Source organism: Branchiostoma floridae, chromosome 4 (genome assembly GCF_000003815.2).
Source record: "Branchiostoma floridae strain S238N-H82 chromosome 4, Bfl_VNyyK, whole genome shotgun sequence".
NCBI classification, from domain to species: domain Eukaryota; kingdom Metazoa; phylum Chordata; class Leptocardii; order Amphioxiformes; family Branchiostomatidae; genus Branchiostoma; species Branchiostoma floridae.
In genome coordinates, this window is record NC_049982.1 from 5970222 (window position 1) to 5983267 (window position 13046).

General features: G+C 41.7%; 1 protein-coding gene across 2 annotated transcripts; it reads left to right on the forward strand.

Moving 5' to 3' along the window:
* Positions 1–1658: 1658 nt before the first annotated feature.
* On the forward strand, positions 1659–12111 carry LOC118413489. 2 transcript variants are annotated; one of them, XM_035816924.1, is made up of 4 exons: positions 1659–1832; positions 2260–2615; positions 5658–5836; positions 11312–12111. In XM_035816924.1, the coding sequence occupies exons 2-4, from the start codon at positions 2268–2270 to the stop codon at positions 11667–11669; spliced, it is 885 nt and encodes a 294-aa protein (XP_035672817.1). In that variant the 5' UTR covers positions 1659–1832; positions 2260–2267; the 3' UTR covers positions 11670–12111. The 2 variants fall into 2 exon arrangements, with proteins under 2 accessions (XP_035672817.1, XP_035672816.1); XM_035816923.1 differs by lacking the exon at positions 1659–1832 and having other exon boundaries at positions 2178–2615.
* Positions 12112–13046: the final 935 nt, after the last annotated feature.

Sequence of the window (13046 nt, forward strand, 5' to 3'; positions counted from 1 at the left end):
AGGCAAATCTCCGATTTGAAAGTTGTTATTGCCGTTTGATCCCCAAGATATCTTCATATATGATTTCCACTGGGGTTCTCATGTACATGTAAACACGGTCCGCCTTCTACACGTGAGGATGGCACACGTGGATGAACACACATGCACATGTTATACTTAATATGTAGATGTTCGAACGTTAACCTTAAGTGATTGTCTTTGTAGTCTCGACCTTCCCTAGTGGTACCTAGTTGTCGTAGACCAGACTTTAGAGAAGTTTAAAAACATGGACATGTAGTTTATGGCTCTGTTAGTCTTGAGTTTCATAAAGCTGTGGACCAGGTATGGGTTTATTGTAACGTTATAGTTACTTTGCTCTTGCAATACAATACTATTTTTTTGATTTACTTGAAATTCACCACAAAACAGGGTTCATGGAGCTACTGAGTATATGTTTTGGGTTACAATACTGAATACTGAAGACAGATTCCCATGTACCCTTGTCTTGAAAAGTTTTTAATCGTACCCCACGAGGAAGCAATTCCGCGGAATTGTTCCATAAAGATGTAGTTCTAGGAAAGAAGCTGTCAGAGAGGAACAGCGTGAAAATTTGCAGACTAATGAACACACCAGGTGACATTGCAGGTAGATAAGTAATTTGACGTGCTGACTACAGGGGCAATCTTGGAGATACATAAACTTGGTGGTCATTTCCCCTCGCCATCTATATTAATTCAAGGGCTTTTTGTTAATGTGTGTCTTGTGGCATTCTGAGGATGTGTCCAAACATGATGATGATGATCTATATTCATAACATGATATTCCTGTAGGTCAACTATATGAACTTACCCACCCTTTTTAAAGTATCTTACATTTACCGACAGAGCAGGATGATTGAGAAGCGAATTGATTATTTTTGAAGGCAAAGTACCAGGAAATGTCGGCACACTTGATCATGCGGACCACCTGGGGCATGTCTGCCGTATGCTGTTTGTATATATAGACAACCAACTTTTTTTTCCGCCGCCATGGATGGCGAGGAGATGATAGAAGAATAGAATTTCGGAATGTTTCATTTCTTCCTTTAAACGGTCGAGGAGACTATCTTTGAAAGTGTTAACGTCTTGATGTCACTTAGACGTTACGTAAACATTTGGTCCTAAAAGAGGGACACAGGAATTAACGCCAGCCAGATACGTACTTAATTTGCAATTCTTTAAGATTTTCATTTTTACGTCGTCACTTTTAAAGCGGTGGAAAAATCTATGTTGTGTTCGAAAATGCTCGTCTTGATTTCACTTGGACGTTACGTTAACTTCAAAAGTTCCTGCTAAGATATTCTACAAAAAGAGGGAAATAAGAGTTAACTTTGTTCAAAGCGCCACTGGCAGTTAGTTCATTTGCCTGGTATGTTTATGCAATAGAAACAAAGCACATGTAACGTTACACGTGCAAACGCATCTTTACCGGCACGAGCTGGCTGCATGCCGCCTCCGCCCACCCGTTATTATCATCAGGCTGTGGAGTGTGCGAGCTGCACCGTGCTGTGCACCTCATCAGTATGCCTCAGTCTTGGTCGGGTTCCCACCAGACCAGGCATGTGATGTCGTAATCGCCCGGGGCTATCTATGTAAGCGCATCAATCTAAGCTTCTTCACTCGCACGTGTACCTCCAACGTGTCTTTCGGCTTAGTTTTCCCGTCGGTTGCTTATTCGCCAGGCCACCCAGTTACACACTCCACATCGGTGACGTACGTCGTACAGCCGCTGTCTTCTCCAGAACATAAGAGCTTCGTGGGTGACGTCGCTGTGGCAAGGAACTTTGAAAGTGATTTTTGTGCTTATAGGAAAAGGTAGGTGTCGATTTTCCGTCTTGTCAGTTTTCTTTTCATACGTTCACCCCGCATCGCTGAAGTTCTTTAACGACTTGCGCCAAGTTTGCACGTTTAGAGTATACATGAATCATGAACATGTGAATGGTAAGTGATGAACTTGGAGATGAGAACTGCAACTTGACACAGATCCGGGATTTATCTTTGAGGATGAAAAATGACTTGCTTTACATTTTTTTGCATATCTCTGATAGAGCGAAGACGTTAAATGCTTCGCACAGGCGAAGGTATTCTTGTTCTCTGTGGACTTGCTGTAGGAGGAACATCGACAGAACTGACTTTTTTCTTGGACTCGGATCTTATGTGGTGATCATTGTTAGATAACCGTCGGAGTTTGTCTATTTTCCGATAACGATGGCCAACAATATTTCTGCACATCATCTTCTAGTTCACATCATGGACCAGCTCCGTGCACGAAGGGGCCACCTGTTCCGCAAGCATCACAGCGCGGACAGCGCCGAGCAGCTCAAGATCCCCCGCCACGATAAGCACCGAAAGGCCGGGGACGAAAGCCCGGAGGAGTACGATCGTGAGGCTGACCGCCACGCTGAAACAGGGGAGCGGAGGAGGAGGAACGTGTTCCGCCTGGGGAGCGGGTCGGGCCGCAGCACACCCAACCACAGCCCGGGTCCGCTCAACAGGAAACAGGCTCATGGACATCATCAGCAAGGCGAGGCGGAGGAGCACAGGCGGCCCTTCATCAGTATAGCGGGCAAAATCAGCAAACTTCCTCTGGCGCTTCAGGTAAGGCTTGGCGTTTATTATCAACTGACTATTGCTAAACCCACGAATACAGTCCTAACTACATCTTTACTATTATCAAGAAGTGAGAATAAGCCGAACTTCTGCGTAAGACTTAAGATGTGTGATGCCTACATATGGATTATTTGTTTTTGTTGTGATCTGTACATAGCTCAGTTGGGCAAAAATTTACACTAAAGGTCTTCATTCAGATTCCTTGCTTGTAGACCTACTATTTCATATGTTATCATAGGTATGAATAACAAATAAAATCCAACTAGTAATAATTTGACAGCGGAATTTTTCTCCATTGCATTTACTTATGTTTGATTTTTGTAGTTTCCTTATTTCTTGGAATTCAGTAATGACCACGGAACGTGCCCAATGATGCTAAAAAGAGATGATCCGATTAACACAAAACAAAATCTCCAACACAGTGTCATTAATTATTGCGGGGTGTGTCTGAATCTTTCATGAAAGATTCTATCTATACAAGTCGCAAGGCGCCAGGCAGGCGTGTCATCTGGACAAAAAGAAAAGAGAATAATGTGGCCAAATAGGGACAAAAATAGTTACTATGGGTTTTCAGTCGGCCTTTTGCAGTCTATACAGCACCCAGGCGGTCAGTTCACTCCTAGGCCAATTAACTCCTACTAGACTTTTATTCCAACTTGGCCAAAGTCACCTATTACTATTTGGCCAGGCGGGGTCTGGTAGATACTTTATCTATACGTTCACTATGTAAACGAGAGGTGTAAGTTGCATATATCATGTTGATACGGAAAACTATTCATAGACCTGATCAAAGAGAGATAAATCCAAAAATCATCTGCCATGTCATTTGCACACACAGCATCAGCTGCCTATTTGTCTCTTAACGTGTAATAAGCCGCTAATATTCGGGTAGCCTCTTTTTAACATTAATGATAATATTAATGTACCGTTCAGTTCTTTTGAAACTAACACACGTCCAAACTGCAAACTACATGTATACTTATAGGCCTATTTCTAAGGAGCTTATCAGTACGAAAGAAGGAAAAAAACATGCGAAAAACACCTGCTATAACTTCCATAGAAAAGTTATGATCAAGAGGTGCTTTCCAAGAATTCTACACTGACAGAGGATAGACTGAAATCCGTGGTTACAAATGGCCTGTTGTTGGTCGGGTTGGATTAAATCGCGAACGGAATCCGTTTAACGTCCGGCATTTCGCCCCGATTGGTGTGCGGCAGGGATCAAGGTCAATAACCTTGTGATAACAGTATAAACACTCTCTGATAAATCACGTAAAGCCAATGATACCCTTTGGTGTGCCCAAACACCAACTTTGATCGTCTCTGTATAATGAATTATTCACCAATTCTACCGTGACAGTGTTTTTTTACAACAACGGTTAATTGCAGACAGATGTATGTACAAGTCTACATGCTAATATAATGGCCTTTATTTATGTTCAACAAAATACATCAATGAATAAGAAACTTAAGGAAATTACGTTTTAATGCATGATTTTCAGCTACAACGAAGAATAGAAAAAGATATTCTTATGATTACCATTTTATCTTCAATTTGTAGCAATACATATCACATACTTGTTAACGAAAAAAAAATGATATCAGACTGCACTTAAACAATTATTCGCCGATCATATAACACTGTGGCGAGCAGAAACTAAAACAACTCAGCCTCCTGCCGAGAAAGTAAATTGTAGTCTTGGAACGCTCTGCGGCTCAGCACGTTGCGGCACACGGGATGGTAATCCGTCCCAACGCACGTCTATAATTGAAGCAAAAGCCTCCCTCGTTTCTTTCGTTCGTTTGTCATTATAGATTTTTGTCTCTGGGAAATGGGAGACAAGTGACAGTGGTAGGAAGACAGCAACTTGCATAGATAACGTTCAAGTTCTATGCATCACCCCGAGTGGCCTGTATATATAGCATGCGTTCTGCCTATTAGTAAATGCATTTAAGTTTGCGGAGATTTAATTTCGCGGTAGCGGGAAAATGGACTTCGCGGTGGTTTTAATTTCGTGGTAGTACCATGCATTGTAGTCTCTTACTGCCATGGAATAATGTTCTCGGTGGTTTTAAATTCGCGGTGAGGTGACCGCCGCGAAAACCGCGAACATTAAATTTTAAACCACCGCGAAAGTTTCTGTATTTACAGTACATGCAACAATGAAAGACCACTAGAGGAGAGAATAGATATTTTAATCCAGCAACAAACAAATTATCGTCTGAAATACTTTGTTCTGTCATATTTGATGAATGTAAAGAAATTTGTGATCGACGTAACTATACCCTCTCTTGGGCCCAATTATCTTAGCTTCTTTCACGCTAAGGAACGAGGCCATTTTAACGTACTCCTTTTAATGGGTCTATCCATCAGCCTTAGGGCTCCGCACATGTTTATACATGTAGGTACATTCGTTCTGTGGATAACATGAACAATAGTGGGCTACTGAGTCGGATAATATGCTTTTAAATCGATGTCTACTCGATGTTAACGAATAACGAATGAAAGAAAGCCGGTCCTCGGAGCATGTTGGCTAAAGGGAACTCAATGGGCATTCAACGTTGCCAAAAAGACGAACACTATTCAGGTTCGTTGTACCGGCGACATTCATTTATCTATTTATTTTCTGTCATTATTTTCTGACAATCACCTAGCTCTTGTCCACAAGTACAAGAAACAGTGGACCACGGTTTAACGTCTCATCCTAATACCCCCATCACATGTAGCGAAAATCGATCGGACGACGATTCTGCGAGCTCTAAATTACGAGGATGCCGACGAAGAAATGGCAGAGTTCCCCCCTTCCCGTCAGGGTCATGCCTCCTCGTAATTTAGAGCTCGCAGAATCGTCGTCCGATCGATTTTCGCTACACGTGACGGGGATATAATTAGGACTACAACCCTTCCCAGTAGTTTAAGTATGTCGGGTGACCGCCCTAATGAATCTTAACAGACACTCAGCCATAGCACAAGAACAGACCGATTCCTGGAAATATGCGTAACGGCGTTCTCCCGTTTCCATTGTTTAGGTGAGCCTAGACACAACAGACTCCAACTCGCTGGAGGAGGGCGGGAACCTGATGCTGGAAACAGCCGACCGGTTGAACATGCTACTCGGGGACGTGGAGAAGGGCGCAGAACACCTGACTGACGTCATCGATCGTGTGGGCAACAGCATGGATCACGACATGCACAATGTTTTTACCAGGTGGGTCATTAGCATATGCGCATGGAATTTCAGGTGTGCAAAAAGTGATCTCCATGTGTTTCTTTTTTAATTACCTTGTTTTTAAGTTACACAAACGTCATCTACAGCGGTGTTCCTAGGTCCAGGAAACTTGATCACGACATCTACAATGTGCTCTCCCGGTGCGTTCATTATCGTATGTGTATGACTATGAGTCTTCAGGTTAGCCTCCATAGCAGGCTCTCTTCAGGTATGCGAACGTGTTCTCTATGTGTGTTCTAATTAGCGTAGTTTGAAGATGTAGAAACGGCATCTTCGGGTGTGTTCCGAGGCCTAGGAAACTTGCTCATGATATTCACAGCGTGTTCCCCAGGTGGGTTCATTAGCATATGCACAAGGAGCTTTAGGTGTGCGAAAGTATTCTCCAAGTGTGTTCTAGTAATGTTTAGAATAGTCATCTCCAGGTCTGGGAAACTTCATCACGACATCCACAGCGTATTCTTCGTATATCACGTGTTCTCATTATCATATGCACATGGGGTCCTAAAGTGTACGGTCAATAAAACACGTAAGCATTGGTGGGATTTTTTGCTATTCGGATAATCCTAAGGAAGTTGATTGATAGTTTGGTATCATTAAGTACGGTTTTGTGCAATCTTTAATCAGATTATGCCCTGCCAGTGGAAACAGGTAGCGTTTTTTCTATTTGAGACACATATATGATAGCCAACCATACTTTTACTCAGTCGGCAGTTTGTGCTTGCCTAAGCCAGTTGTGAATTCGACGGCAGCACATGTCAAGCAAACAAACTTTACGTTACTTTAAGCGATGTCATGCCGTATAATTGTTTTGGCTTTGCGTTGTGAGGTGCGTTATCTTATTATACATCGCCGGCCAAATTCTTAAATTCGTTTTTTCGTCCAGCTAAATTGAATCTTCAATCTACAATAACAGCATCGACGTCTTCAGCGTGAGCAATATTTGGAGCTAGTATTGGGCTGAAGAACACACGTTTCACGTTGGCGCCTGTTAGACCCTTGCCGACCTAATTAGCCGGTAACTCTCTTCACAATTAGACAGGAGATTGGAGACCTTAAGACAGCGTTGACCTAATTTCAAGTCAATCTCAGTGAAGTTAACGTGATTTCGTGGAGCATCGCTTTCTGCTTTGTTATGGAAAATTGGAGATGTTTCTGTGGCTATCCTTTCATCGCTAGTGATTTCATTTATCTGCTTTGGACTAAATTCTACTTTGTTATCGAAAAAAAAAGATAATCAGGGGTGTTTTTCATCGGCTATTCTTTCATCGCTAGTGATTTCTTTTATCTTCTTTACACTTAAGTCTTTTGATGGATAATTGAATAATTGAATAATTGTCCGTACATTGCATACAGAGCAGCACCTCTATAGTACATGTGCACAATGATTTCTCAAAGCTCTATCTGGCTTTTATATTCTGCGTAGACATTAATATTGCGACACTCTTCAGACGTCTGACAACAGTTAACAAAGAACCTCCAGGGTTTAAATTGAAAATATCGAGAGGGGGAATTATATCCTCGATCGACCAGACTAATACTTTGAAAAATGATTTGAGAAGGTCATTGAACTAATACTATAACGTACAACCTATCTCAGCCTGTTTATTTCACACCAGCAAAAGGTATTCAGAATCCATGTTATAGATTAGTATCAGAAACCCTGTGAGTTATTGTTATTTATTGAAATACTGTATTGTATGCCTGTACTAAGGCCGATAGGAAAGTAGTGTAGTTTGACTTTGAGGATTATCTTTATTATCTGTATTCCGTAGCAGTTCTTATTAGAATAGTCATGTGCTTCACTTATTCATGTTGCTATAAGTCCTCGGGCAAGAGTTTGTAAATCTCCCCAACATCACCATTCCAGTGATACTAGCAGCTAGATATACCTTTGACACATGGTAATATGTTAATTAGAATGCTCTTTTGACTTAGTGTTTGGTACTACGTGTATCCTATTTATGTTTACCTTCACAGAAGGTACACATATTGTTTTTGCTCAGACGTTCTTTTTTTCCGCGCACCTCAAAAACATGAATATCTCCGAAAGTAGAGCTTGGATTAACTTGAAAGCCAGAGTTATCTGGTAGGCCTGTACATAACGCACTGCACCGTGGTCATTCGGGCCCACATAGACCCAAAATAATGATTTTATGGAGCAAAAAAGGGTGAAAAGAATAGCAATTTTAACACAAAATCGAACTTTAGAACACCTCTGGAATCTTGGAACGTTGTTCGAAACGAGGTCAACGATCGCCGCAGCTATCGAACAAGCCGCCGCGCCAGCAGGAGGAAATATAATACCCCAAAAGTATCGAAATGTGTGGAGAGGTAGGTCACTAATTGTATGAATATATATCAAGTCAAGATTAAGTGTCTGTTGGGCATATTATTTTTGATTTTGTTTAAGTTCAGTAACCTGAACGAGCCAGTTGTGCCTTATCTCTAAGCTATCCAAACATTGATATGATTCTATGTTGTATTCGATCGAGTTACGTCAAATCGACAACACACACGGCGTCATACATTGTATGCCAGCACTAGTCTTTTGATTCAACTGTTTTTACAAGGTTGCATGCTCACGCACTAATTTGTAAACAAACGTATACCGTCGACAGAGAGAATACGGAATGGTGTATAGTTAACCAAATTTTGAGTAAACAAGAAAAATTGTGCACAAAAACATGCTCTACGTTACACGCAAGGTCACTGCGTATTGGCGGCTTTTACGCACGAAGATCGTCAACCAAACTGAAAGATTTACATTTGAGACATGTTAGGTATGCAAAACACAAACGAGGGATTTGAGGATTTTATTTCGCAAATAAACTGACCTGAACAAGCAAGATAAACCGCAACGTGGAACGCCCTCCATCCCCATCGTACGTCGTCATAATTTCCGTTCACCATGTTCATCATGCAGTAACGTTACCACAGCGCTGGGTTGATCCCGATTCACAAGACAGTGAAGCACGAAACGGAGTCACGGTTAAGTACATTTCACCTACATACAGCTTTATACGCGTCGGGAGAGTTTGTGGCCTTTCACAGCACAAGCACAAAATGGGACTGTTTACGCCACTTGTTGCATTCCAAGGTCGGTGAAGCCATGCCAACGTTCACGATCTGTTACTTCGTACTTCAATGACAGAAAAAAACTTCATTTCACGCCAAAGGCTCCGGAGTATGAACGCGCAAAATTCTACATCTTTGTCACAACAACGAACAAAATTCCCGCCCATGGCAACACCGGAAACTAAATATGATGACCTTTGCCGTCTGATCGGCACCGCATTTGATCTCAAAGTACGCGGCAAATGCCTTGTTATTCCAGTCAGTTCAGTGCAAAGTCATGATATACTTTGAACCACATTTGTTTTTTACTCCGCTTAAGTTGCTAGTGTTTTACCCGGTTTATTTTTGGACAGGCAAGGACAAATTACTTTCAATGATGTTCGTGTTATGATACAGCTGCCTGTCAATCAAGTTGCGAACGTCCTGGGAATCTAAGGTTTCATACAGACATGTTTGCTACATCAATATCCGTCGCATGCCGGCTTGTGTATCGTTGGCCGGCCACCGGGGATTTTCCAAGCTCAAATTTATACGTCGTGCCTCAAACCAAAGGGGTTTTATGCCTCATCTGTAAAACAATTAAATTTGCATGGCGATTTTTTAGTAAGTTAAATGTAAGATGTGCCACAACGTAGCGACCATGCTTCGAACGTAACTTGCAATTGGCTACTGTACACAATCCTATGAATCCCGCGATTCATTCAGACGACAGCTCTGTGCAGAAATTTATACTCAGTGATTTTTTTAACCTCCTTGCTCAGTCAAAATCTTACAAGCAGTTAGCAAAAAGATCAAGATCAAAAGCAAACTTATTTTTCACGGTTTATGTAAGGCCCCGCCTTTACATAAAATGCCGCATGATTGCAAGCTGGTGAGGTCTGAGCCCTTGTCGTCAACTAAATTTATATTGAAAGTATCTTTGACATTTGAATTTACATATTTATCTTCTTTTTTAAATTTGACTTCTGTACGTATGTGGTAGCAATAACTGACAGTTAATCGTGGGGGGCGGGGGGGGGGGATAATAACAAAAAAGTCAGCAATATGCGACTGACCATAGCAGTAGGGGAGGGGGATTTTCCTACATACATATGCTGGCGGGTTCGACCGGTCGCTTCACTCTAGCCGCCGGCAGGCGTTAGGAACTACATGTATCATCTAAACCAGCACCGTCTGCAAACACCCGCTGAATTTTTGCAAAATAATTGTCTACATTTACGCACCCATATTGACGGCACCGACAATGACGGAAAGGACAAAATCTAACTTATACATGTACATGTGTATTCAACTTCCACTGAACTTCGCCGCGCGCGCTCTGCACCAAATCGGAGCACGAGACTAAGGCCACACCAAGTACATTTTATGGATGACATCATCGTGCGCATTAATTTTCGCCTGATTTAAGGAAAAAAAAAGAATTTTTTCCTTCTGCAGGGATGGTCAACATGACGATAAAATACCAAGAAGAGCAACACCCGCTGAATTTTTGCAAAATAATTGTCTACATTTACGCACCCATATTGACGGCACCGACAATGACGGAAAGGACAAAATCTAACTTATACATGTACATGTGTATTCAACTTCCACTGAACTTCGCCGCGCGCGCTCTGCACCAAATCGGAGCACGAGACTAAGGCCACACCAAGTACATTTTATGGATGACATCATCGTGCGCATTAATTTTCGCCTGATTTAAGGAAAAACTTCCAAGGTACCCTAGACTGTAGTTGTAGAAATGAAACTTATTGGATAGTTGTAAAAGTGAAACCAATATGGAAGCTATGAGTGTGGCTACCAACTTTGTTGGTTGATGCCAGTCTACCACACTAGTGTCACTTTCACTTTTAGTGTCATCCATAAAATTTACTTGCTGTGGCCTGATAGATTTCAAAGCTTTTTTTAAACATTTGATTACATATCGTTGAAGGAAACCAATTTTGTCCATGGCTCTCTCCCCAATTTCCAAGTAGAAATGTTAGGCTAGACCATGTGAAGGTAAACATTCTGTATTTGCTTGCAAATGTTACCTTTCTAGTTCCATTTGTATCTGCACCTATCTGTGTAGACTATTTATGTTAGAATATTGATCTGTAGTTATGTGTAACGTTTTTGCAATAAAACATAATTCAGTTGAATATGCATTCTGTGGCTATCCTTCCATCGCTAGTGATTTCTTTTATCTCCTTTAGACTATTCTATTTTGTTATCGAAAAAACAAACGTTTAGGGATGTATCTGTGGCGATTCTTTTATATCGCTCGTGGTTTTTGTAATCTTCTTGAGACTTAAGTCATTCGATGGATCTTGATTTGCTAGTAGCTTTGACAATAAGATTGAGAGAGTTAACGTTGAACTCGTTTATCGTTCTGTACAGCTTGGAGCACGGCCTGCGACGCTTCTCCCAGACCCGAGAGGCCATGACGGACCTGGCTCGAGCCGCTAAAGACACGGCCGAGGAGATGACCCGCGCCGGGCGGGCCATGACGGACCTGCTCCGGGGCGCCCTGCTCATCAGCTCGGTGGTCGCCACGGCCTACGCCATCAAAGAACTTATGTCCGTCAAAGACAACTGTTCCTTGGTGTACTGTTGCCTGCTCATACTGGCCTGTGGGCTGTGTGTGATACTTCTGTGGGCGCTGTTAGGTATGATTCACACGATCCTTAGGCAAGGAGGGCTGGATTTTGCATTGCAGGATATCACCTTTTCATGGAAGAAGAGCATGGACAACTAGTTATGTTTATTGCAGAGCATCCGCTTCTCAAAAATCGATAGATAGCAAAGAATGTATTTGGAATATCACGATATTTGAGATGTTAAAAATCACATGTGCTGTACATATTAACTGGTCCTTTCAAACGCCGATCTGCGGATCTGAGATAGCCATTATTGCGCCTTGGGGCATCTTTTTAACCGGATAGTGTCAACCCAAAACAAGCCTATATGGAGTGTAAAGATTCCAGGCAGTGACGGATTACATGTTCGACATTTCCCAGTTACACGGATATCCATTTTGTGGTTTTCACAATGTAAATATTGCAGTGTGCATATTGGATGTTTTCTTATCGGAGTGCCCTTTATCATTCCGTATATCACGAGACACCTGAAAGGTGTGAGACATGATAGATGAGACTTGTGAATAAACAGTGGCATTTTCATATTTACAACTTGTCTGGTGAGATTTATTGATGGAGCGCTGTGTGAGACTAACGGATCCTCTTGAACAAATATCATTTTCAATGTACGTCGATGAAGGTTAGACATCTAGCCGCAGGGTTGTAGCCAGCACCTGTCCTTCAGTCCTTTGAAGGAATTTTGCAGCTGGGGACTGAAAAACGTTTTCCCCATTCCGTCTCCTGGGACAGGCAAAAATTGATATGTAAAGATATATAAAACTGAAACTCATGTGTTCTTCTTCACCAAAACAGATGCCATTGAACAGCTTAGTCTACAAGCAAAATTTGCACCTCAAAATGCAGGAAATAGTGTTTCAGAGGGTCTTTATTTTAAAAAATCTGGGTCCCAGACCCCGGCCCATAGAAATGACGTGCCACTCACACCATGCCTTCGGTGCTCGATAGGATTCCCATTCAAAATCAAGGGGACTGAAAATGATTTCAGACTGGCTACAACCCCGCATCCAGGTAATAAGATACACCCAAAAGTAGTTACTCGAGCAACTGGATATGGAAACGGTCAGACGTTTTAACTAGCATCCACTAGTTTTCGTCAGTGGTACTGAAGTGGTCTGGAAAATCTGGTCTTTTATAACCTATCTAAGAATCAGGACAATTTTAGCTGTGCAATAGGAAACATATAAGACAAATTTTCTTCATTCTTAGATAGGGTATAAAAGACTAGTTTCTTTCAGATCACTTCAGTGTCACTGACAAAAACTAGTGGATGGTAGTCGAAACTTCTGACCGTCTCCAAAACCATATCCAGTTGCTTGAGTAACTACTTTAACGCATTTTCAATGTATTATATAATATATAACAAACTGTGAACTTTAAATTCCAACGAGCAACCTCACTCCTACACAATCATACTCCTACACAATGATATGTAGCTTGACATTTACATATCTCTTTAATGTCGTCATATTTGATTT

Coding starts and splice junctions, on each gene's coding strand:
- LOC118413489 (XM_035816923.1), top strand. CDS start 2,226: ATGGCCAACAATATTTCTGCACATCATCTTCTAGTTCACATCATGGAC. Junction 2,616..5,657: donor AACTTCCTCTGGCGCTTCAG/GTAAGGCTTGGC, acceptor TCCATTGTTTAG/GTGAGCCTAGACACAACAGA. Junction 5,837..11,311: donor ATGCACAATGTTTTTACCAG/GTGGGTCATTAG, acceptor CGTTCTGTACAG/CTTGGAGCACGGCCTGCGAC.